Source organism: Carassius gibelio, chromosome B11 (assembly GCF_023724105.1).
Source record: "Carassius gibelio isolate Cgi1373 ecotype wild population from Czech Republic chromosome B11, carGib1.2-hapl.c, whole genome shotgun sequence".
Lineage (NCBI taxonomy): Eukaryota > Metazoa > Chordata > Actinopteri > Cypriniformes > Cyprinidae > Carassius > Carassius gibelio.
The window spans coordinates 10,890,971-10,918,477 of NC_068406.1; the positions used below are offsets into that span (position 1 = coordinate 10,890,971).

The 27,507-nt window shown below is 37.3% G+C and overlaps 2 protein-coding genes across 2 annotated transcripts; both read left to right on the forward strand.

Moving 5' to 3' along the window:
• Positions 1-435: 435 nt before the first annotated feature.
• On the forward strand, positions 436-4,637 carry psma5 (proteasome 20S subunit alpha 5). The gene is made up of 10 exons (XM_052568780.1): positions 436-555; positions 1,127-1,169; positions 1,486-1,552; positions 1,642-1,768; positions 1,857-1,924; positions 2,055-2,162; positions 2,247-2,305; positions 2,784-2,886; positions 4,082-4,168; positions 4,266-4,637. The coding sequence occupies exons 2-10, from the start codon at positions 1,141-1,143 to the stop codon at positions 4,341-4,343; spliced, it is 726 nt and encodes a 241-aa protein (XP_052424740.1). The 5' UTR covers positions 436-555; positions 1,127-1,140; the 3' UTR covers positions 4,344-4,637.
• A 964-nt stretch (positions 4,638-5,601) lies between these two features.
• sort1a (sortilin 1a) lies at positions 5,602-26,940 on the forward strand. Its single transcript, XM_052569833.1, has 20 exons — positions 5,602-6,011; positions 14,854-14,913; positions 17,004-17,077; positions 17,286-17,388; positions 17,955-18,116; positions 18,195-18,268; positions 18,544-18,593; positions 18,684-18,811; positions 19,091-19,235; positions 19,803-19,958; positions 20,044-20,150; positions 20,574-20,676; positions 20,868-21,039; positions 23,373-23,563; positions 23,663-23,852; positions 23,972-24,088; positions 24,283-24,391; positions 24,891-25,003; positions 25,147-25,267; positions 25,352-26,940. Exons 1-20 carry the CDS (start codon positions 5,754-5,756, stop codon positions 25,364-25,366), a joined length of 2,448 nt encoding a protein of 815 aa, XP_052425793.1. The 5' UTR covers positions 5,602-5,753; the 3' UTR covers positions 25,367-26,940.
• Positions 26,941-27,507: the final 567 nt, after the last annotated feature.

The window sequence follows — 27,507 nt, forward strand, 5'->3', positions numbered from 1 at the left end:
TATGCATACATTAATTGTTGTAATAACATCTTGATTGTCATTGGTTTTACTTGAGGCTGCTCTAAATTTTGTGGCAAAATGATTTGAAAGATGGATAAAAGTTTTTAGATCAGCTGTTAATTGAAGATCATTTAATTTCTGTTATAATTTGCTGACTTGTATTTTGGGTATTTTCGTGTCAGATTTTTTTATTATTATTATTATTATTATATATACAAATTCTGTATTTGTGTTTAACAACGATAATACCTGTTTGTTATTTGAAGAAGTTTAATAAAATATAAAAGACATGAATGCACTAAAGTAAGCAGAAATATGTGAATAAATTGGCGATTAATGATGTTAAAGTTATTTAGAATGCAGCTGCTACAGATAACAGCTACTAGATTTGGTCATCATATGGCTCAATAATCACAACCAGTATGTTTTTAAGGCTTCTATGATGGATTCCGTAAAGTAGGAACCTAAATTGAAATGAAAGGCTTTTGTCGGGCGATTATGAATGAGCACTTCCTGTACTGTTGAAACTAGCAAACTCACCCTCCACTGCAGAAGGTAAGACATTTACAACAAACACATTATGATGTTGTGCTCAACTGCAGTAAACCGCAGATCAGCGGACAAGAGCGTCTGGGACAACAGAGTTTATTGTGTAAAGTTATTTTATCGGCCCGTGTGTTGTTTATTTAGTAGTAACTTAAACCGGTTAGCTAACGTTAGCTTATGTGTATGTGTTCTCACATGGTTTTTGTCAAAATAAACAACAATCTGTATAAAAACTTTATAGTAAAACTGCTTATCGCGGCTTTTCAGAGTTTAGAAAAGTGCATGTATGGAAGTAAATACGACGGGAGTATTATTATACAGCTTATCTAAGAATGATTTGAGTTGAAGTGAAACATGCCTTGTCATTGAGGAAAAGGTGGTTCGACCAATCAAATAGACAGTTTAGTCTTAGCCCCGCCTTTTATATTAAAATTGTCCAATCAGTATAAGGGCTGCTCGTGTTTGATTGGTTGTGAACTCCAGTGCTAAGATCGCGTCTCTTTCATAGCAAGCTGTTTCTTTGTTTGTTTTTTTCATTACATTTAAAGTTAGATAATCTAGTCTGTTCTTATTTTTATAGATTTGCATTTCAAAATGTTCCTGACAAGATCCGAGTATGACAGGTAAGATGATGAATGCCCTTTATCTATGCTTTACTCGTTCACTGACTTGAATGTTCAGTCAGTTGTGTTTCTTGTTTGTGCTGTCAGTGGCTTCTCATATATCTATGTATTTTTAGGACATTTACATATCTCTTTGTAAAATAATAATTACAGCATGTAATGCCACACTCTTGTCAAACTTTCACTTTCAGTTTTGCTTTGCTAATATAATAACAGCATTGACTCTAAAATTTAGTAGAATATTTTGGTAAAGTACATTATGATACAGATTTTAATGTACTTACCATATCCCATAAACATCTTTTTCCATCCTCAGAGGAGTGAACACTTTCTCCCCAGAGGGAAGGCTTTTTCAAGTAGAATATGCCATTGAAGCGATCAAGGTACACTTCTTATTAGTAGAATAATATGTCTGAATTTTCTCGGTTGGTAAGAAATGAATGCCAGGGCTAATATTTTTGGGTCTTTCCAGTTGGGGTCCACAGCCATTGGCATCCAGACATCGGAGGGAGTGTGTCTCGCTGTGGAGAAGCGAATAACCTCTCCTCTGATGGAGCCCAGCAGCATTGAAAAGATTGTAGAAATTGACACTCATATTGGTATGGAACATGCTTAAAATAACACATTTTCCATGTCTATAAGTATAATAAACTAGTTGTGAAGGATCATGTTCATTTTTCAATACAGGCTGTGCTATGAGTGGCTTAATAGCTGATGCAAAGACTCTTATTGACAAAGCAAGAGTGGAAACACAGGTCAGTGAACGGTTTCTTCAAAATCTGTATCGTCACTGCTATGATTACCGGTAATCAATGGATCTCATTCATAAATACAGTGTTCTTACAACAGGTGGCATATATTTTAAGAATTCTTGTGTTTCTGCAGAACCATTGGTTTACCTACAATGAGACGATGACAGTGGAGAGCGTAACACAGGCTGTGTCTAACCTCGCTCTGCAGTTTGGAGAGGAGGACGCTGACCCTGGCGCTATGGTTTGATTAACATTGTATCAAATCATTTTTCAGTTCTCTGCAGGATGGTTGTAGTCTGATTTCAAATATCCACCTTTTCCATAGAGCCGTCCTTTTGGCGTCGCTCTGCTCTTCGGAGGTCTTGATGAAAAAGGACCTCAGCTGTAAGTACACTTTCTTTTGTCTTTTAGTATTGTTTGTAGTATTTAGTTATAAAAATATACAGCAATTTGTTTACATGGGTATTTGAACATTTAATAATTTGGCTGATTTGGGTAATTTTTAATGTTTACCCTGCTAATGATGTATATCCCAGAAAACAGGAATGCACTATTCATTTAAATAAAACCAAAATCATGATAGTGCTGAGATTTATCAATAAGTGATTTAATTAAATAACTGCACGGGACATGAGTGCAGCAATTTTGTAATAATAAAATGTTTTTATAGTTATAATGATTAAATAATAGCAGCGTTTTTGTTGTTGTTTTGCTTTTTGAATAGCAAATTGTCTAGCCCTACAAGAAATTAATATAAAAAAAAATATCATCCCTATTGAAATGTAGGTTTTTATTTACTTATTATTTATTTACTTGCTAAATTTTGTAAAGTATGTAAATCAGACCAAACTTCTTTTAACAGATACCACATGGATCCTTCAGGCACTTTTGTGCAGTGTGATGCCAGGGCCATCGGCTCAGCATCTGAAGGAGCTCAGAGCTCTCTGCAGGAGGTTTACCACAAGGTACATTCACCCACTCTGTCTGCTTCATCTCTATTTCCCCTTTAAGGGTTTTATGATTAAGTTAATGAGGAAATAGTAGTTGACTCAGTTTCAACGCTTAAGTTAAATGTGCAGCTCAGCATCCTTTAAAAAGCACAAACTTCTCTTCTCATTCATATCTAGTTACCCATACAATATGAACATTTGCTCACAAGCAGTCTATCCAAGATTTAGAGGAGTTTGTTTCTTTGTCTGAACAGATTTGGAGAAATTTAGCATTGCATCACTTGCTCACCACTGGATCCTCTGCAGTGAATGGGTGCCGAGGGGTGTCCAAACGGCTGAGAAAACATCACACTAATCCACAAGAAATCCACACAACTCCAGTCCATCAATTAACATCTTGTGACGTAAAAAGATGTGTATTTATAATAAGTTTGTCAGTAAGACACTTAACTTCAAACTGTTGATTCAGGCTAAAATACATGCCCTCTATCCATAATATTGCTTTCACCAGTAAAAATGTTGTTTTTTGAATCAAGAGAGAAATATGCAAAAGCACAGTTTACAAGTGAATACCGTCCTAAACAAATATATGAGGCCAACTTTTTCACTGGAGGAAGCGTAATGGATTATGGACTGGTATTTTCACCAGAAGTGACGCATTCAAGCACAAACATGCAGATTTTTAAATATGTTAACTGATGGGCTGGTGTCATTGTTGTGGCATTTTTATCAACTGGTGGACTCTCATTCTGATGGCACCCATTCACTGCAAGAGTTCCATTGATGAGCAAGTGATGTAATGCTACATTTCTCTAAATTTCTCTATAAGGCAAACTCAATTCCACAACCCTGTGTATGTAGCAGAGTCTAAGCGGTAACTGAGCCATCTGATCCATAAAGCCAAAGTCCGATTATTTCAAAAGGCTATTCTCACAGAGCAAAGTGTTTCTCCCGATTGAATACTAGAGCAGCAAAGTGAGCCACGTGCTTGGGAAATAAGAGTCCCTTTTTAAATCTACCCCACCCATCTTCCCGTTCCAGTTTGTCATGCCTCTACTAGTGTAACTTTAGTCACCAGACCTCCCATGTGATCGTGCAATCTAATAAGCAGCAGCTAGTGTCCAAAAGACAAAAAATTCCAGGCTCAAATTAAGCATTGATTTCACTGCCTTTCCCCACCAAATTTTCATAAATAAATTATCTTTTTCAGTCCATGACGTTAAAGGATGCCATTAAATCTTCTCTCACTATCCTGAAACAAGTGATGGAGGAGAAACTCAATGCCACTAACATTGAGGTAATACACAAGGGCATTACCTCATATGGTCATGTGAAATATAATTGAATTCAGAAGTATATGAAGGTTTTGACTATGTCCACCTCTCTGCCTGCAGCTGGCCACAATAGAGCCCGGCAAGACCTTTCACATGTACACAAAAGAAGAGCTTGAGGATGTCATCAAGGATATCTAGAGCTGAATGGAGCTCTGCAAAGCCTGACTGATGTTTAATACGAAAGATCCAGTGTAATTTTGTGTGAATCACCACACAGCGATTGCATACGTAATACTCTGGCTGCATCCTACGGTTTGCCTGTTCAGACAGGAATTGTGTCTTTATACTTTTTTTTTTCCCCCTCTGTCAGTCCCAAAATTTCTATAGTTCTCTACAAGCACAGAACAGCAGATCTTGTAGTTGAAAATACATGGGGGGGTCCTTTTTGTTACTAATCAGTGCGTTAATAAACTGTTGTTGAAAAAATTGTTTTATTTGTGGTTTTTTTTTTTTTTACAAGACTACATTCATAGGCTAATAGTAAAAATAAAGACAATAATAAATATGTATTCAAATATATTCATATATGCTATTATAGGTGAACTTGGTTAATTTGTGTGGAAGGAAAATATTATCATTAACTATATATGTGACTCTAGACCACAAAACTAGTCGTAAGGGTCAATTACTTGAATACAACATCTAAAAGCTGAGTAATTAAGCTTACAACTGATTTATGGTTTGTTAATATTTGGCTGAGATACAACTATTTAAAAATCTGGAATCTGAGGGTGCAAAAAAATCTAAATATTGAGAAAATCCAATTTAAAGTTATCTAAAAGAAGTTCATAGACATGCATACTACTAAGCAAAAATTAAGTTTTTAAATATTTCTGATAGTTAATTTTTACAAAATATCTGCATGGAACATGATTTTCCTTAATCTCCTAATGATTTTTGGCATGAATGAAAAATCTATGATTTTGACCCATACAATGTATTCAATGTATTCATACAATGCTATTGCTATAAATATACCCCAGCGACTTAAGACTGGTTTTTGTGCTTCAGGGTCATAGATAGATAGATAAGTACTGTTATATAATGAATTTTTTTGTACAAGTTGATTAACATGGTCAGTGTCACAAGTTCATTTATTTTATTAATGGCTTAGATATCAGTTTTATTAATTCTACACCATAGAGTTTCATTGTTTGACATTTAGAAAAGTTATCTTAAATTAAATGGATTAAATTTAAACAGCAATATTATATACACGATATTAATAAATGTGATATCCATTAATATCAAATGTTTTTGGTATGATGCTCGGATTTTTATATTTATAAGCGAACCCACAGCCTATGAAAGGGATTCCACGCAACGTCAGAGCGATAAATTAATATTCATGATGATAGGCGTGTTGAGAGAACGCCCCGCCCATCTTAATCCTGAACACTGAACAGTCCCTGAGTAAGAGCAGTGCGAACAGCGTCTTCACTACAGAGATGCGTCACAGCGTAAACACTGCTTGTTCTGTTCTGGTACCAATAAACCTGCTATTTATGAATATTTAGACAGAAGACTTGTGCACGTTGAACGGGAACCATGAGCACCGTATTCTGCTGTGTTTTGGGTGTATTATTCTCAGTGGCTCTTTGCACTGACTTTGAAGAGAGACCCAGCAGCTCCAGGAGGAGTGAGCAAACCATGTTTCTAAAGAGTCACAAATCACGAAGTCTGCTCAGTTTGGAGGATTTACAGGAGCCAGACCATTTCAAGATGAAAAGGAGTGAAGAATCCGCGCAAAATCAATGTCAATCACTGCACGGCTATGATTCTACTTTAAAAAACAATACTCATACGGTAGGTCACAATATCTCTTTATATTATAATATTAATGAAAAGTTTGGTGTATATAATTTTTGTTAAAATTATTTGGAATATATTTTATGATTTTGTGAAACATTTTTCTGTTTTGTAAGAATAACTTTAGTTCACTAAGTCTATTGATTTAGTTTAATATTTGTTTTTATTTTTGTATTTTCTTTGCATTCATTATTTTTCCTCTCTACTTCGAAAGCTCTTCCTAAATTTCTAGGAACTGTAAATCACAAAAGTGAGATCATACTACTGGCCTCCGGTCCGAGATTACCTAATAATGTACATCACTTCAGCAAGCGAATGTTATTTCTCTGTCCTTTTTTATTTCCAGATAAAGCACTCAAACAACAGGCTATTTGTGTAGTTTTCCAGATGGCTGATATCAAATATGCATCAAAAACAAACTCGGCATGAGTTTTTGTGTTTGATGTTCCTTTAAGACATTCCACAGATTTCATCTTTATGCCAAAAGAGCAAATGCATTCATCCTCTTGATGTGCCTCTAATGTCTCTGCGAGCTGTTTCTGTTATATTTATGTACGGATGTCACAGGGTCAGGTGATTCTTCTTAACCAGATCCAGTCAGAGCTCGTTCATTACAGCAGCCCATGACTGATTACTAACCCTTAAGAAGTCAGTGAACATGCTGTATCTCTATAGCCTATATTACATAAATCTAAACCTCTCCCCGAGCACGTTTCTGTTTTACCAGCAGTTGGCATGATTCTGTAAATGATAAGCTACGTGTATATCAAGCTATATCATTCATATCAGTCCTGTTCTATGAAAAGCATCCTCTATGTATCCAGATTCAGAGCACGTTAACTCTACTTTCAGGGAAAGCGATCGGTCATGAGTTTAGTCTAATTGCTGATAGAGAAGGACGGTTGTTGTTGTTAAGAAACCACACCGATCCAGTTCTTTTATAGCCAGTGCTTTTGGCTCTGGTCCTTTCACATTCCGTCCAGCATAAATGACTCTGCAAGTGAAATGTTTCCTCCAAGAAAGGAATGTTTCTGAAATGGGAAAAGGCTTGGGGCATGACAACATTGCAGTGGGCAAAGTATTTGAAGGCAACGTCTCAAAAATAATTCCCTGTTGAATTCACACCTGCATTAACTTGCATGCAGTTTGTTTTGTAGAATTCCTGCCAACTGTACATGTAAAGTTCCTGTGGTTGAGGTTACTTTGATTTAAAACCTTTATTTTGACCCTAAAATATTGATTTAAGGCTACTTGAGGTGGAGATTTCATATATTGTACACTGAAACACTCAATGGTGCTATTTAAACAATATATAATAATGGTAAAACTATGCTGGCAAAAGGAAACTGGTATTTCCTTCAGCCGAAAATGTTTACATGGTGCTAATCTAATAATTTTTGGGTCGTGATGAAAGGCGTTCACACTGCTGAGATGTTTACTTGTTCTAGCTTATCTACATTGTCTGCATGAAACACAAGTAAAATATTTAATCGATAGATATATTTTAATATCTTTGGTGAAGCACTGATGAAATGTTACTTTTTTTGGACAATGATTTCAGCCTACCAAAACCTTGTGGGCCAAATATTTTCATTACTGGACATTTTAATAGCAATTGTTCACCCAAGCATGACATTTTGCTGAACATGTACTCACCCTCTCAGGCCATCTGAGATATAGATGAGTTTGGAGAAATTCAGCATTGCATCATTTGCTCACCACTGTATCCTTTGCAGTGAATGGGTGCCATCAGAATGAGAGCCAAACAGCTGATAAAAACATTTACAGGCAACTCCAGTCAGTTAATTACCTGTTTAATTGTAAACCAAAATTTATCTTTAAGATTTTTTAAACTATTTTCCGAACAGTTTCTTCTTGAGTCCTCTATCCTTAATCTAGCTTTCTCTGGTGAAAAAGCAAGACATGACAAGTTGTTTTGTTTTAATCCGGAAAGAAATATGCACAGATCAGAAGACCCATTGGTGAGCAAGTAATGTAATGCTAAATTTCTCCAAATCTGTATCAAGAATGTTGGAAACCAAACAGTTGGCGGTAGCCATTGACTTCCGTAAATTTCTCTCCCGCTACTTTGGAAGTCTGTGGCTACCGTCAAATGTTTGGTTACCAACATTCTTAAAAATATTGTCTTTTGTGTTCAACAGAAGAAAATAAATCATACATGTTTGGAAGTTACAATCTGAGAGTGAGTAGATGATGACAGTATTTTGATTTTGGGTGAACAATATCTTTAATTAACGCTTCTCCAGTGACATGTTTCGGCTATTTCAGCATCTGTTTCATGCTAGAGAACACATAAACGTTTCAGCAGTGTGGATGCATTTCACAGATGAAGAAACAACTTTATCTATATTTTGAAAGGCCAGAGGGTGAGTACACCTTTTTATTAGTCTCTATACTGTTCTGGTTTTGATATGTTTTACTTTCTCCCCAGATTTGAGAGCATTGAAATGTACTAGCATGCCTTTTTTCAACTAGCTGCACGATTTAAGCTGTCATTCATATGTGTAACACAAGTTAGTTAGATGCATTGACGTGTTCTGTAAACTTCTTGTTTCTAATAAAATTTCAACACCACAGTTAACACCAGTTACGTTACCAATCATTTATAGACTAAATTATAGATAAAATGTAACTGGTTGTCAGTGATGCATCTTTTTTTATGATCTAAAGGCATTATTAAGTTGCTTACAGTGGTAAGTTTAAAGTATAAATTTCTCAATCTGTTTCAGTCCAAAATGTGCAAACAAAACCAACCATGGTGTTGCTCAAGGTCCTGCGGTCACTCGACGTTAAATCTGGCTGCTGATGGTCTTCTGCCTGATGGAATTTATGATCTGCAGGAGCAATTAGAAACTTTACAAGCTCACAGTGAAGTCTTTTTAACAAGTGCCTGTAGATTCCTCAAATGAAGTCTGGGTGAACTTACAGTGGTATTCGTACGCATATTCAAACCGCTTTGTGGGTGAAGTTGGCGCTTGAATGATTTGAGACACTCTTTTGGTGGCTGGAAAACTTTTCGAGACTCCACTCTGGATGTTGTGCCAGTGGGGAGTTGTTTATGTGAGTCTAATGGAAACATAAACACGGCTCCATCTAATGAACTGCTGACCTCTTACCCATTTCGCCAGGACTTTCCAGTTAAGAAAACATGGTTTAAGTTCTTGACTCCAAGATATTTCTGTGCATGTTTTTTTGATTCACGTGTTTGCATTTGCCCACCTGTCTAAATAGCACTTATTTTAAGACCAACTTGAGTCGCGTCTGTTATTAAACTCAAATTCTATTTTTTACTGTCTAGAGATGAAGTCATGTTTGTTATTGGTACTGTGAATCCATTTGGATCAAGTCTAAAACTTATTTTGGCTGGACCTGAGCTTCAAAGACTGTTTACCAGTTCAGTGCAAGGGAAAGATGTCCAGGTTTTTCCTCTTCCCAGTCCTGGGGAGAGTGTATGCAGAGAAAACATTTTCTGTCCTCTGAAATACTCAGTGTTGGTGAGATGCCAGAAAAACAGCCCAAATGATGTTCCTTGTGGTTTTAACGTGTCCACTGGAGAGGGCTTGTGGAGCTAAGACCGTAGATGGGAGGTAGTATAGGCTACTGTAATTTTCTAGACATTTTTTGCCATTGTGGAGTATATTTCAGATATTTCTCTTGGAAAAGCCTGTCTGCCCTGGGATTGTTCTGGAGAATATCGAGGGCCCCATGGCCCCACACAGGTGGCCCGTCTGAGTCTTAGTAAAGCAGACATGCTTTAATATTATTTGGCTTTCTCACTGCAGGATGGGCTTTCTCTCCAAATATCCCCTTTGGGTCATCAGACCTTTGTAATCGATGCTGATCTGTGACCAGTTTACTTACCCTTTAATAGGGGTAGGGATTCATAGAGTCTGAGTCTGATTCCACGATTACCACACAGACAATTAGGAGTGTGTACCACTGCCTTAGGCTAGACACAAAAACACACATGTAAATCCTTGGAAATGTGTGGTGTGTACATGAATTCCTGTAACCATTGCAGGACTAAGGGATCTTAATATACCTGAAGAAAACTGTCACAGTTAGCACAGTGCTTCTGTCTCTCTCTCTTTCTTGCTCTCTCTCAATTCAAATCAGCTATATTGGCATTGATAAACTGTACATTGTATTGCCAAGTCGTTTATATAACCAAGAAAAGAAAAAACGAAGAATAGGGAAATAAAAATGAAAATCTCTCTGTGGCGAGTGGGGCGGGGCCGAGAGGCGTGGGAACGAGGGGTGGGGCTCAGGTGTAGCTCATCTCCAATCACTACACCTGGCCTCACTCCTCGTTCCCACGCCTCTCGGCCCCGCCCCACTCGCCACATACCCCCATCGCCCCTCGCAGGCCGGGGGGTACTCCCGAGACTGCGCTCTACTCCCCCCCCCCCCCTTCCCTCCGGGGGAGACCGCTCACGGGGACCTGCGGGAACCTGGGGGTAGGACAGACGAGGCGAGAGAAAAGGAGATGGAAGGAGGAGCGACAGGGACGAGAGAGGGGAGAGAGGAAAAAAAAAAAAATCCGGTTCCCAGACGCACTGCTGCTCGGCCCTCCACCGGCTGGGTGATCTCCTCCGCGGTGCCCGGCGGTGGCACTGGACGGCCCTCGGCGGACGGCACGACACTCCTCCGCCGCCCGGTGGACGGCGACGGCTCCTCCGATTTTGGGCAGCGGCAGGAGTCCCCCGTTCCCTGCCCCTCCGGATTCCGTCACGGAGGCGGCAGGCTCCGGCCCCCTGGCGAACGGCGCCGACTCCTCCGCTCCCTCACGGACGGCAGCCGCCCCTCCTTGTCGTGGGCGGTCGGCAGCGAGCTCGCCCGTCCCCGGCAACTCGCTCCAGCCCACCGCCTCGAGCGTCAATGGCGGCACGTACCTCGCCTGCTCGAGGGCACCGCGGATTCACCACAGCGGCGAGGGATCTTCAGCAGCGCGTCCCTCCTTCTCCCGGGCTTCGGCACCACTGTAATAAACAAATCTCCATATTCATCGGGAAGAAGGAGGCGGGAACCTGCGCACAATCAAAAACATAATTTTAATATTCAAAGTAAACACAAAACGGCGCACCAGCCCCCCACGGACGACTGGTGCGCATAAATAAAAGCCAAAACATAAAATAATGTCCCAGGCCTGGTCCTCTCTCGTCCTTCACGGTCGTCACTCCAGTTTTATATCCTTCCATCTCCTACGTGGGACTCGATACTAGCGGTGGGGCTCAGGTGTAGCTCATCTCCAATCACTACACCTGGCCTCACTCCTCGTTCCCACGCCTCTCGGCCCCGCCCCACTCGCCACACTCTCTCTCTCTTTAAAGTACGAAAGCTTTTGCATCCTTCATATTATATATAATATATATTGGGATATTAAGGTGTTCCCGGGCCATGCGAGAGACATAGTCTCTCCAGCGTGTCCTTGGTCTTCCCTGGAGCCTCCTCCCAGTGAGACGCACCTGGAACACCTCCCTGGAACATATGCCTGAACCACCTTAAAAGCTGCACCTATCTGCCTGTCAATCTCCCGATCCATACTTCCCTCACTCGTGAACAAGACCCCAAGATACTTGAACTCCTCCACTTGAGGCAGGAGCTCTCCACCATCCTAAGGGGACAAAGCAGCCTTCTCCGGCTGAGAACCATGGCCTCAGACTTGGAGGTGCTGATTCTCATCCCAGCCGCACGCTGAAGGTCCTGGCCTGATGAAGCCAACATGACAACAGATGAATGTATATATGCTAATCACACACACACACACACACACACACACACATATATATATATATATATATATATATATATATAATCATTATATTAATCTAGATATAAAAAATAATAATGAATGGTGATTAACAAAAGTTTTATATAGCATTACATCACCAAGGTGTGGACTCATAGGTGAACCATAAGTGTATTGGACTGCATTTAGGATAGAGTCATAGAGTTGTTTAGGGCCTTTCATTGAGTCATGTGTTGTGCCTTGGTCTTCTTCAGACTAAAGGAACATTGCATACTCTCAATGTCTTTTCATCACCCTTTAATCCTCCACTGGCCAAGACTTGTTGGCGTGGTGCAGCCCATTCTTGGCAAGCCAGTGTTGTTGGCCAAGACAGGGGTGTCAGCATGTTTCTTTCCCTCTGGTTTAAATATGGCAAGGAATGGAGAGGCAACCACTGTAGCCATTATTCAAAGACACATAACTGAGTAGGGAACACTGGCCCTGGAGTTTGTGCAGGTGTTTTAGATGACTTGTTCTTGCTGTTCTGGAACACTATTCAGGGGCTGTTTTGAAGTGGGTTGCATCAGAGAGGGACATTGGCTTGGTTGGTAACATGGAAACTTTTGTTCACACTTTGGATTGCAATAGTGCAAATTTCTATGGGCCAGGATGCTTTTGAGTTTCAAAAAATGCTATGGTTCTTTTGCTTCCCTGGACTAAGTACAGCTGCTTTTTAAATAAAAAAGTATGTGTAAAAATTGCAAGAAGATGTCATCACAGTGCAGAAGTGAGAAACGGGGTTCTGTAGCATGGTCATTGATCCCGAGGGGCTTTGCTGGAATTGCAGAAATGTAGAGAGGATGTGATCCATAGAAAGATATAGACAAACATGTCCATATGGACCATAAAATAGTAAATGAGATACTAAAAAAGGAACTTAATGCTTGAATTAAAAACATAAATTCATATCATATCAGAAGTTTTTTCTTTACTTGTTCATGTAGATTTGGTTCCAAGAAGGTTTGATTTAATTGTATTTTATTTGATCAATTTTCATTATTTTTCAATTAATTAACAGTCCCCTGTGTATATATATATATAAAATAACAATTTATTTTATTGATTTATAAATACTTAATATTTGGCATATTTTTGCACACACCCCTGTTACCACATAATCTTCATCTATTAAACAAAAAATACCCAGGAATGTGTGGCTCTGTTCCAAAACACAGTGAGCTTTCTACATAGGAACCATTTTAATAAATCATTGGAACACTGCTGAGACAGTCTGTTCTAAATGACAACAACATTACTTTTAACCAAATTATATATTTAAAAAAATGTATTCTTTCCAAAAAATAATAATAATAATCTAATCCAACACTATTTACAAGTCCCAACCAATTTGTTTGTATTTTATGAGGTGGTTAATACATACGAAGTTGTATGACCTCACTCATGATTTTGTATGTTTTCTGTGGGGTAGGTTTAGGGGCAGGGTATGGGGTGGTCATTCATATGAATTCCAAAAAATTTGCCATCTCGTAAAATACATACAAAGTTTGTACAATCAGCTCATACGAATTTGCACAAATTAACAACCCCGTGAATGTACAAATTGCCATGAGATTGGGTTGAATAATCCCAGTGTGGTTGAGAAGATTTTAAATAATAATGCTGTAATTATAATGCAGTTCTATTTTACCCTGCTGTATGTGCATTTTCCATATCAGAGCTTACAAGCTTTCAGAGCAGAGCCTGTGTATGTGTGTTTGGGCTCTCTTTATTCTTTTCCCTCCTTTTCTCTCCCACAATCTCTTGGACATCATTTGCTCTCTTGTTCTCAGTGTGTGAGGCAGATTAAAAATGTGGGGCACTCACTCTGTTCCTCACACACACACACACAGACCATCTGGGTCTCGCATTCCAGTGAATGAAACTAAAGGGAGGTTACACACTAGACTGACAGCGGGCCTGTCCTCTTAAATGTGCCCTTACACACAAACACACACATTCCCAGGCAGTGTGGGGCGTCTGACAGCGACACAGCCATCTGTCGAATCAGCAGTGGTTTCTATGTGCATGTCTCTACATGGTTCTGCTTCCCTGTGGAAAGATAAATCCCAGCGTTTGTGTTTTTCTTCCTAGAATCACCAGGATTTTTCTGATTAAGCACTGTAAATGTGTTTGCATAGTTGCCTATTATTACACTATTTAAATGGCATTACTAAAATAAATGTAGTGTTTTTTAGCTGATTGTTGATCGGTTTAACTTCCTAAAGCGTCTCTTTAATGTCTCGGCATGTAGAGTAAAAAGATTGAATGGAGAAAAAAACACTACCACTCACATGAATCTTGTTTAGTGTTTTAAAAGAAATCTCAAGAATGTCTAAATCGATTTAACTCAATTATTGCTCTAAATTATTCCGAGACGAGAGTTTCTGAGCATGAGTCTTTTATTGTATGCCTACTTTTTGTATTGTACTTATAGTTGTATGTCTACTTTGTCTCCATAGAATTGAAAAGCTTAACCCTCAAATCAAAACATTTGTTTTAAAATAAAATGTGCATAAAAATGCTGTTTGCTGTCTATAATACAGAAAAGAGAATTTCTCCCATATCCTTAAAGCATGTTTTTCTCATATTAGATTTTTTTGTTGTGTTTGTGTGACAACTTTCTGCTCAGTATTGGATGTTTCTTATTATTAGCTATGCAAAGCTGTGGTTTAGAGTCCTGTTTTTAGTTTTATATTTTAGTCTGATTTCAGCCTGCAATCTCATCCCTGTGGACTACAGTTAAACAGCCTGTGGTGTTTAGTTTCACCACAGAAGCGATCTGAAAACAGACCTGCTCTTGGACTGAGAGAGCGGGAGAGAGAACAATATTACATGAGATATTCAAGAAAATGAATGTTTTGCATTAGTTTGAATTTATTTTGATTTATGCAGGTTATTTTTGGAGAGATAATTTGATAAGCACACATCACCGGTGCAGGGATTATGAAGATCATTAATCTCCAGACTTTTAACTGCAATGTTTAGTTGCAGTTGTGCTATCTTTATTATGTCTCTACTTCTCTTTTTCAGCATAACTTCAATGACCTGAGTGGCACGGTGTCTCTGGCCTGGGTTGGAGACGACACAGGGGTGAGACAAATTTGACTAATTATCTAACATAAAAATACAGTACCATAGCATGAACAATGTTTAGTTTAAATGCATCAAGGTTTGGTAAAATAGGGATTAGCAATTAATGGTGAATTGCTTAATGGTGTATTTATACTATTCTTAAAAAAGGCAGCATTAAATTGCAAATTAATGCTGTTCTTTTGAGCAGCACAGCTGTTTTCAACATTGACAATAATATTTTTTTCTTCAGCAGCAAATCAGAGTATTAGAATGATTTCTGAAAGATCATGTGACACTTAAGACTGAAGTATTGATACCAGAATTTTAGCTTTGCATCACAGGAATAAATTACATTTAAAGAACCGGTATATTCCAATAGAAAACATTGCTAAAAATTTTTGAACAGTAGTGTAATCTACACTATAACGTGAGGCCTTTATCATATTGGTGTGACATATAGTGTAAAAAAAACTACTGCATCAGATGTTGTAATGCCACACCAAATTATCTTTTATGCTTTAAATGTAGGCCAATCTATGGCCTTTTATAGTAATTTAGCATCCTCATAACAAACCCACCATGACATATAGCATTGCACCACTGAAAACAAAAGTCAGCACTTATTGCAATTTTTTGTAAATATCATCACAATAAACTTTTATTGTGCTTTAAAATTGCTATGACAGAACGTTTTTATATTCGAACCATGTTTCAAATATTTCCAAATAGGACAAAAATCTTAGCACATAGAAATATTTTAGCCCTGATTTAAATAATTTGGGATTTGAACCAACAACCTTCCGATTAGTCCCAATCCCTCAAATTCACTCAGCTACTATGTTTTCTAGCCAGCAGCCCGTAGCTGTTCTGCGGTCACTTCATGATCTGACTCGCAGGAATCTGGCCCCTACAATCACATGTCAGTGTGAAACAGGAAAAAGTGAACTCTTCAGAGCTTAGCTTGACAAGACCTCAAACCTTCATTTAGCACCAACAACACTAGAGGCTGAATCCGTTTCTATGGATGTACAAGCTGTAATTACTCCTCCAGCCCAGCCTTCACCCAACAACAACACTCAAATGCATTTCTGTTAACTCTGTGCAAACACTTTCAAAGAATGGCGTCTTTTGAGACAACTTTTCTACTTTTGAGGTGTCATAATTAGCACCTTTCTGGCAATTACTTATTGCACTTCTGACAAATACTGTTTTATTTTTTTCAGACTTGTAAAAAAAGTACTTTCCCGAAATAATTATCTGGGAGAAAAAAACATTAAAATTGATACTATTTATGTTTTTATAGACAGAAATTTAGGTCGGGACACGATGAAGGGCTCGCCCCTGTGTTGTAAATAACCTTTATTTTACATTTTCATTGTTGACTGGACTAAAATATGTATAGTACAGGATGAGTCAATCATATTTTGGTCTTTTTTTCCCCAAGAGAAAGGATGAAAGATGAATTATTTACTTTCTGTTAAGTAAATTTTTTTTTCATGCCATTCTTTATTTTCATTAAAATATTTGTATAACTTTTTTCCCATGGACCCTTGTTTAAAAACCTCTAGCCTAGCAAATTCATCTGCCCTGAAAACTAACGAACATTTACTAAAAACCACAAAGCTTTGCTTCTGATGTGATATTTAATACAAGAGTCATCAAAAATGGCATTAAAAAAAAAAAAAGTCATTTTTTAAAATTTAATTTATTCTGCTTCTGAAATTAATTTTTCACCTAACACTTTAACGGTGTGGACTATTGATTAATGTTAATAATCGATTAATTACTAGGTAACTGTGTCACATTATGGAAGTAGAATAGAATGGACATACCATTTAATTTTGACTTTAAAAGATAGAGACAGGAGTTTAATGAGAACGGTTCACCGTCCAATCAGAATCTTCTCGGCAAGCAGCAAGTGCCTGAGTTTGAGTGATGACCGGTTACATTTTGTGTGAAGGGTGAGATTGTGTCTGTGCTCAGATCCAGGCATGTGTCCCGCAGTCTCTCATCCGAGCCAGAGTTGAAATCTCTGTGAATGCTTCACTGCACTCTGAGTCTTTCACATGCACATGCTAAAATCTCCGCCGTGCCCTTCTCCTGTGCAGGTTCTGCTGGTGCTGACCACCTTCCAGGTTCCTCTCTTTATCATGCGGTTTGGTCAATCCAGACTGTACAGAAGGTAAGAGTGTGTTTCAGAACAGAGTCCAAGCTCTAGCTCGAGTGATTTAGCAGTTTTTAATGCTACAATTCATAGAGTGTAATGAATCCTTTCACTTTCAGTGCTGTGTTTGTCTTACATAAATGTTAGTACACATCTGGTCAATGTTTTTTTTTTTTTTTTGCTCTATCACATGATCCATAACTCCCTCTTATCTCTTCTGGGTCAGTGAAGACTATGGAAAGACATTCCAGGACATCACCGACCTCATTAACAACACCTTCATACAGACAGAGTTTGGCATCGCAATTGGTCCCGAAAATTCAGGGAAGGTGAAGATTTACTTTTACTCTGTAATATTAAACTCTTCTGAAAGGAATATTACAGGTTATTTCCAATGTAATGAAAGTGTCTGTGGTGTGCTGTGAAATTTTGATGTGTAAAAGCAAATAGCAAGTTCATACAGGTGGAAAAGTAGTCCCACCTCTAAAGGATGGGCTCTAGTAACAATCATACACTACTATTCAAAGGTTTATGCTCATTTAGTTGAGAAATTATTACTTTTATTGAGCAAAAGTGACAGTAAAGATTTACATTTTTTATAAATATTTTATAAACAAATGCTTTATCAAATGCTGCTTTGCTTAGCATTCTAATCATTGAGCAGTCCTGAAAAAATATATGACAGTTTATTTCCGCAACAATTTTAAGCAGCACAACTGTTTTCAATATAATGAGAAGAAACTGCTCTAGTGTTTGGCAGAGCAGTGTTTTTTATATTAAAGATGTATGCTTCAACAAAAATTCATCTTTTAATAGCTTCTCTCTCCATTATAGTTTCCTCCACTTGGCTAATCATTTGATTAAATACTGAACAGGTTTATGATCTGACCCACAGGTGATCCTCACAGGTGATCTAACTGAGGGGAGAGTTACCAAAATCTTCCGTTCGGTTGATTTCGGCAAGAGCTTTGTGACCTCTGAGCTTCCCTTCCATCCGTTAATGCAGATCAGATACAACCCCAGAGACAGCAATATACTCGTGGTCTACAGCATCAATGTAAAAACCCTTACACGTTAGTTTCCTACTCTTTCATGCAAAAGAACATGTACTAACACGGTTTTCTTGTTTTTTCAGTATGACTTGTGGCTGTCTGAAGACTTCGGAGCCAGTTGGAGGAAGATCCATGAGAGGGTGTGTCTTATGAAATGGTATGACCAGGTTTGGTTTTTCATATGGCAAATGTGTGGCTCCATTATAACACAATTTCCAACTAGTCCTTTGAGCTTTACAGATCTAACAATTAAAAAATATATTCTTGATCACATTTGATTTTGTTTACTGAAGAAATTGAGGCCTTTAGTTAGATCTGTAGTAGCCATCTTATATAGGACCATCCTTGACAGAGATAGCTTTTGACTGCAGTGGTGAATTCAGCATGGACAGATCCAAATTTTTCAATTTATCTGCTTGCCTGTCATTTCAGGGGAATTGATGACGCTATTTTCTTAACCACAAACCCCAATGGATCCTGCAGTGAGTGGCTTTTAAGGATTTGAACAGGGTCGGAAATGGAAAGATGCTTCCTTCTTGTTGTTCCTCATTGAATTTCTCTCTCTCTCTCAGGTGACCGGGGAACGCTTGAGCTGAGGAAATCTTTAGACTATGGCAAAACATTCAAAACTATAGGAAGCAGGATTTATTCCTTTGGCCTTGGTGGACGCTTTGTTTTTGCCTCAATCATGACTGACTCGGTGAGCTCTTATGATGTATTGTGTGTAATTCTGTTCCAAAATCAAGTTAGATTACATAAAAAAAAGAGAGATAGGCCTACTTTTGACCAAAATCATTACATAAACACTACTGTTAAAAATTTTGGGGCTGCAAAGAAGTCACTTATGCTCACCAAGCCTGCATTTATAGGATCAAAAATACACAGTAAGTGCAGCATCACATTAGGTCTTTTACTAGAGCTGTGTCAAGCGAGATTGAAATCACACGCAGATATCAAGAACAGTTCTTTTCTTTTGCAGGGTTCCACACGCATGATTCACGTCTCAGTAGATCAGGGGGAAACCTGGGATATGGCTCAACTCCCCACCGTTGGACACGAGCAGTTTTACTCCATTCTAGCCGCAAGCAACGACATGATCTTCATGCACGTAGACGAACCTGGAGGTGAAGCAAATGTTCATTGTTCCGCGAAATAAATGTACTATTTGAAATAATAATGTGTCTTTGCAGTATCCAGATATACTGTATATCGTATTGCTGAGACCTGAGGTTTGGATAAGTTTCATTTGAATAATATTTGTATCCTTTTATAGTGCTTAGCTAGCTAATGTTTATTTAGTAGATTAGCTTTCATTTTTATATTTTCAGTTTTCAATTTTCATTAATTTTCAAAGTAAGTATTTAAGTTTAAGCATCTGTTAGTTTTTGCCTTTAGTTTTTTAGTCTTATTTACTTATTAACTTTACTCATTAACATATTTTACTACAGCATTTAAGTTTTGCCTAATGTTTATACTTTATGTCAGCTTCATTTCAATCAATGATTTTGGTAACAATAACTGCCCTGGTTTGGATTTTGTGTATGTTTTGAAATAAAACCTAAAAATTTTTGAAAACATGATGTTTCTGTGCTGTGTGTATAATATTCCAGGCCGGCCAGTGTTATATGAATATATGATTTGTAACCTTGACATCAGAACCTGTGGACTAACAATTGTATTTACTCCATCAGACTCCGGAATTGGTACCATATATGTGTCAGATGACCGAGGTATAGTGTTTTCCAAGTCTCTGGAACGTCATTTGTACACCACTACAGGCGGAGACACAGACTTCACCAACATCACCTCTTTGAGGGGCGTATATATGACCAGTGTGCTCGCCGTGGGTAAGCCTGTGACTGTAATCATAACAACACATTAAAGAAGAATCAACATAAAACACATTGTCTGATGTGTGTCTTCCCTCTCCAGATGGCTCTGTGCAGACAGTGATCACATTTAATCAAGGTGGAGAGTGGCAAACACTGCAGAAACCCTGGAACGGAGAGTGTGACTCCACTACTGTGCACCCGGACAAAGTGAGAGCCTCACAGAAACCACACAGCCAGAATGTAAACTTTATTTTAGACAAAAATCATGGAGAAAACACTGAATGACAACAATGAATAAGAAATCATCATTAAGTCCTTAAGCAGGCCTAGATATTACCCAATATTTAATATGTTCATTGCGCTATTATTGAATAGTTCATAATTCTAAATGCTTTCTCAGAGCTAAAACACTTGGCATTGTGAAACTGCAATAACTATTTAAACCTTTTGAAATGCTTTCAGTGTTGCCGTCTTGAACGTTGTCTGTTCTGTTGTGGATAAGTGAATGATTTTATGCAAATGTATGACGAAATATTTATTTTGTTCCTGAAAATAAGCACCTGAATTGCAGAAACCGGATATATGTCTGTGATTTCATGTTAATGTCATGTGCATCTCTGTCTTCTACAGTGTAGTCTGTATATCCATGCCTCCTACAGCATCTCTATAAAACTGAACGTGCCCATGCAGCCCCTCTCCGAGCCCAATGCCGTGGGACTCATCCTGGCACATGGTGATTACAGCCCACATTTCTCCATCACATGTCTTTCTACAAGGCAAAACTATCCCTGAATCACATTCAGTGTAAACCTCAGTATAACCATTTTCACCACCTCCAACTTTCAGGATAATAAAGAGAGTTTTATTAGATCATGAGTTTTACAAAACTGTTGCATTTCTCTTTTCCATCTGCTCTTTCGTCAGGGAGTGTGGGAGGTGCAGTTTCTGTGCTTTCTCCAGACGTCTATGTGTCTGATGACGGGGGTTACACATGGTTTCAGGCACTGAAAGGCCCCCATCACTACGCCATCCTGGATTCAGGAGGCTTGCTTGTAGCGGTGGAGCACAACCCCTCACACCCCATTTCACAGATCAAGTGAGCTTTCTAGCTAACATTTATGTGTGTTTATAATGATTTGACCTCCACATGAGAGATAAATGTTCCAATGTTACAAAAGGTAATATTATAACAAATGTATTTAAATGGTTATGTCTGGTTGACATGAATAGAAAGTAATTGATTTTGTATTAAATTAAATGAACATTATAAAAAAATAAAGACAGGAAAGATCATCACTTTATTAAAAAAAAGTATATATAAAATGTAAAAAAAAATATATATTTTATTTATTTTATGTATTTAAAGGGATAGTTCACCCAAAAATGAAAATTCTGTCATTAATTACTCCTTCATGTCGTTCCAAATCCGTAAGACCTTCGTTCATCTTCAGAACACAAATAAAGAGAGAGACGGATTAACAAATAAAGATATTTTTGATTTTATTCAAATAAATAATAATGACCCAGCAGCTGCTTCATAGACCTTGATATTTTAGCCTTAGAAAAAAAGTGTTATGTCATTTTTTTTTATGTTTAGAAGTGGCAAAGTGACTGAAAAAAAAAGGAATGGTTTAATAAGGGGCACATCAAACATTATGCCAATCAAGACAATTAATGTAATATAGGTTTGTCTATATAAATTAACATTAATGAATATGATCTGAATATTTATTTGATCTTATGATCTGAATTATTATTTAAAATTTAATTATTCAGGGGTTGACTTGATGACCATGTAGAATCTACTGTATAGGCCTATGTGTTTCTGCTCATTATAGTATACAAAACATATATATTAATGCCCAGTTTCAGGGACAATGTTAAGGTCTTGTCCCAGACTAAAATGCATGTTTGAGCTCTCTTAACTGCAAGCAACTTTCAACTGACATACTATCTTAATAAATAAATAATATAATAATATATCCTCCCCCAATCCACTCTCCCCAATTATTTTTAGCCTTATGGCGAAAATGAATCTAGCAGCCTGTGTGTAATGTGCTCTGCTGTACTACTTGTCCTTCTCATTCTGCACCAGTACAAATTCCTGCACGCATTTTGCTTGCTTGATTGTTTCTGCATTATATGATTGGCTTTGAAATATAAATCACCGCACGTTTCTGAAAGAAAAAAAAAACGTGACTTGTATTTGTGAAAATATCACAGTTGGGAGATTTATAAAGAGTGGTTCTGTGCATTATTACAGCTCTAAAGCCCTGTTTACACCAAGAACGATAACTATAAAGATAACTATAAAGATAACGATATTAGCTTCCACACCAGCGAACGATATCGTCTGTTTATTCTGAGCGCATGTGCGTCTGCCACTTTAAATCCTCGAGCTTGTTACAGCAGGATGGATTCTGATTGGATGTCAATGTTTATATCGTTCATCAGCTGGAAAAAAAATCATTCTGAAAATGATTCCAACGATACCTTTTCTCTATGCCTTTATCGTTATCTTTATAGTTATCATGCTTGGTGTGAACGGGCCTTAATGCTATTAAATTGATGATGATGAATCATAGATTAAAAAAAAATTAACAAAGAAAGTAACAAAAACTGGTAAAATAAATTTTAATGGGCATAAGTAAGTGTGAAAATAACCGAAGGATATAAAGTCATGAAGTTAACCAGCTACCATTATACATATTCTTCTGGTTTCTGTACCCAGTATTTAAAAAATGTACAAATGCAATAAAAATATCGGTATCGGTACTCTGTATCGGCAAGTACCAAAAATAAAAGTATTGGTATCGGGCGAGTACTGGAAAAAGTGGTATCAGTACATCCCTAGTTAAAAAAGTTAGTGTGACATCAGTGGTTCAACCTTAAATTTATGAAGATATGAGAATACTTTTTGTGTGCAAAGAAATGAAAAATAACGAATGTATTAAACTATTTCTTCTCTTCTTTGTCAGTCTTCGATACATGTTCATGATAGTACCACGATGCATGTGTGTGGTGCTGTTGACGCAGAACCCGGATGCGCTGCGGCTTGTTTTACTAGCAGAGGAATGCACACGCATGCGTCGTGGTGCTGTCAGGAACGAGCATCGAAGATTGACACGAAAGAGAAGAAATACATTTGTTCTTTTTGTTTTCTTTGCATACAAATAGTATTCTTGTATCTTCATAAAATTAAGTTGAACCAATGATGTCACTGGACTATTAATTTGCATTATAAAGATGAACGTCTTTATACGTATATTTTCTAAACGAGGTTTAGAAAGACATGATTATAAGTATTAAATGATGAATAAATAAATGAATTTTCACTTTTGGGTGAACTAACCCTTTAAAATGAAATCTTTTATAATAAATATATTTAATTCATATTTAATTCTTAATATTTACATTTATTTTCACTAGATTTTCCACTGATGAAGGTCAGTGTTGGCATGTGCATAACTTCACCGATGATCCAATGTACTTCACTGGGCTGGCATCCGAACCTGGTGCCCGTTCCATGAATATCAGCCTTTGGGGCTACAGGGAAACTTTCCTGAATCAGAACTGGGTTTCTGTCACTGTTGACTTCAGGCAGTTGCTCTCTAGAGACTGTGAGTGATATAATATCTCTAAAAAATGTTTCATAAACTAATAAACATTCTTTAAATGGGTAAACAGTGCCCTGAACTAACCAAATACTACTGATGCAGGTCAGGAGAATGACTACATCCAGTGGCTTGCTCACTCAAGCGATATTAACGACCCCACTGATGGGTGCATCCTGGGATACAAGGAAAGGTTCTTACGGTTACGAAAAGACTCAGTCTGCTGGAACGGGCGGGATTACATTGTCACCAAGGAGCCCACGATTTGTCCCTGCACCCTTACTGACTTTCAGTGGTACGAACACATACACACCTATCAATTGCTCTCAATAAAGTACAGTGTGATTTATTCATATTAATCATGACAAACATTCCGTCTGTGATTCCAGTCATTGTCTCTCTCTCTTCCTGCAGTGACTTTGGATTCTATCATGCGGAAAACAGCTCTGTGTGTGTGGAGCAGCCTGACCTTATTGGCCATTCACTGGAGTTCTGCCTCCATGGACGCAAAGAGCAGCTTCAGACCAGCGGGTAACAAATCACTCTATTTCCACTGCACCGGAGTTGAATTGAAATGTTCGGCAGGTGTAAGCAATTTTTTTGCATACATTGCTGTGCTAGAAAATCTATAAGCCTGATTTACTTTACAAAATTGTGGCATAAGAGTTAATGTTTTAATCACAGAATTATTTAAGTGCTAAATATTCTACTTTCCGTGATTGTAGTTACCGGAAAATTCCCGGGGATCACTGTGAAGGAGGAATAACTCCAGAACGAAAAGAGATTGATCTGAGTAAGAAATGCGTTAGTAATTTGCCGAGGACAGAGCTACTGGTAGGTTTCTATTGTATTATTATCAATGTTAAAATATACAGTAAAAACAGTGAAATATTATTACAATTCGAAAGAACTGTTTTACTGATTTCAAAGTGTATTTTATTCTTATGATGCCAAGCTGGATTTACAGACAGTCTTCAGTGTCACATGATCCTTCGGAAATCATTCTAATATGCTGATTTGATTCTGAAGAACCTTTCTTCTTATTATCAGTGTTTTAAAACTGTTGTGCTGCTAAAGAGTTATGTGGAAACTGTGTTATATGTTTTGTAGAAATTCTTTACTGAATAGAAACTTCAAAAGAACAACATTTATTTAAAATAGATAAATAGATAAAAAAATTAAAAAAAAATTGCAACATTATAAATGTCTTTTACTGTCCCTTTTGATCGATTTAATGCATATTTGCCGAATATGAAAAAAAATTAGAATGTTTTAATGATTGTTTAAAAAACAAAACTCCACAAAATGATCTTTCCCATCGTTCATGTTTCAGACAGAAGAACATTCATTCAATTCGGCTCCTATAATCGCTGTGGTCATCGCTGTTCTGTTGATCAGTGCCGTTGCTGGTGTTATTTTCATCAAAAAATATGTCTGTGGAGGAAGGTTTGTGCCCCCATGTTCCTAAACATCATTTATTTTATTCAAAAATTGTATTATTATACTACTGTTTTATCGTGCAGTACATTTTAGAAGTTCATACAGTTTGTCTTATCTGTCTTATGGCTTCTTTTTAATGTCTTCGATAGGTTCCTGGTGCACAGGTACTCCGTATTAAAGCAGCACGCAGAAGCTAACGGTATCTATGGTGTGGAGGACCTGGACACACTGGAGGGTGACAAGACACACTACCATCATGATTCAGATGAGGTACATACTACCACTCACTGGTAAAAACACAATTCAGTTAAAGTCTTTGAATAAATCTGGTCATTATGTTTTTGGCATCTGTAGGACCTCCTAGAGTGACAGACACATGGATCATCATAAGACAGGAGATAAAAGAGAAACCACAATGCCTACCCTTCCCATGACCTTCTATGTGTGTACATTCTGACCAATCGATTTGCTTCTGGCTACTTGGGGAAAGATTTTCAGTGATTCAGCACAGCAGGATTTGACTGCAAGGACAGAAATGGCGAAAAACACGCATTTTCATAAAAGCATCTCCCGAAGGAGTTTTCTAATCCTCTGCTGAATCTTTTGCATCAATCATTTCATGTTATGGATTTGGGATGCACAAAGGATTTGAAGCAATTATGTTGCCATATATTTCAAATTTATGCGAGTTGATGTCCAAAATCTGATGGCTGAGGAGTATTATTTAACTAAGCAGTACTTTGAAGGCCACTATAATTGGAGTATAATTTACAGAAAAAAAGGATACATCAGACATGAGCTTTGTTAAAACTGATGTAAGTGCTTATTTTTTCGTTCCTGATTTCCTGCATCAGGTATTAAACTTCACCAAAGGATTTTCAGCTTTGTTTTCTTCGTTTTGCATATTAGGATGGTTTGAAGTATCTTGAAGCCTGTTTTTTTCTTTCTCTTTTTCTTTTTTTAATCCATTGTAAAAAAAAATAGAAGTGTTTTCAGAAAATAACTCATCATTTCCAGAGTTATTGTCTGAGCAAATCTGGATGAAGGTGAAGTGTTTAAAGGTCATATGTAATATTCCCTGGAAGCTTCATGTGTGAGTTTCACGATAGACTGAGACTTGTTTATAAAGTTTGTGGGCTTTATTCTACTAACATAACATCCCTGAGGATTACAGTTCGGATCTCCAAGAAACTAGTTTAGCCAAGCTTTAGTCATTCCATAAGTCAAACTGGACTTTTGTCTTGTTGCCTGCCATTGCTGTTTGCTAAAATATACAATGCACTTGGCATATCTTCAATGCACAAGTTATAATACATTCTCCAGCATTCTTCATTTTTCAGTATTACCAATGCTATTCTCTGATGGTACAGTATCATTTGATGCAAAAAAAGATGGCACATTGTGTGGTTTTCAGTCATCTTATTATAGTGCACCTTACACATAATGGATCTTAGAGATATAATAGTAACGTGGTATCAGTCTGACACCTTGTTGCTAAGTCAGCAATAACTGTATATTCAATAACAAGACGATATTTAATGTTAATTTTGACATTAAGTGTTCTTTTCTTTTTCAGAACAACAACTCATCCTTCATTAGGATGTTGACAACATTAAGTGCATCTATTTAGCAGCATAATCAAATATGAAAACGTATATATTTTTTGGTCTGTATTGACTGTCAACTCATAAATAAGCTAATTTGTAGTCAGTAAGCTGATTAAGATATGAGTGCATTTTTTTTCCCTGCACAGATAATAGATACAGATACCTCAGAGTTTATAGAAGACAGTGGGCCACACATTTCATTGATGGGTTTGCATGTTGAAAGCAGGGTCCTCAGGTTTGAGATGGATAAACTTGGCTTTTCTGAAGTCATGTGTAAAATGCTGTACCATTAAATGTGACTGCCAACAACAATAAAACAAACAAACAAAAAACTTTTCATAATGTCCATGCTCATTGGATTTCCTTGAATCAAATGGGATCTTAATACACCTTGATGAACTGAATTCGCAAAGACTTTAAGAGGAGTATTGCCTCTCTTATTAAAGCGGGTTTTAAAAAACATCCCTGAAATTGGAAGTTTTGTAGTCTCCAACCTATTGTCCCCAGTTTTGCATTGTACTGAGAAACAGGGTTAATAAACAGCAGCAGCTGGCTAATGTCAAACGGCAATGCACTTGTATTTTCAAACATGTAAATAGAATTAGAGCTGCGAGTATTTAATGTGCAGAATAAAATCTGATTGTAAACCGATGTACAAATGTTATTTTTCATCTCAGTTAATATCACATGAAAATTATTTAACTTGAATAAAATAGCATATGGTATAATAATAGATTTAAATCTAAATGTGTTTGCCACAGATATTAAAGTATAATGGCTAGGTTTTCTTCCCTTTTTTTTTTTTTTTTTTTTTTGAAGAAGAAGAAGAAGAACAAAATCTGCCACGAAATCAGAAAACATGTCTCCGGAAACCACATTTGCTTAAAACATAAAAGGATTAAT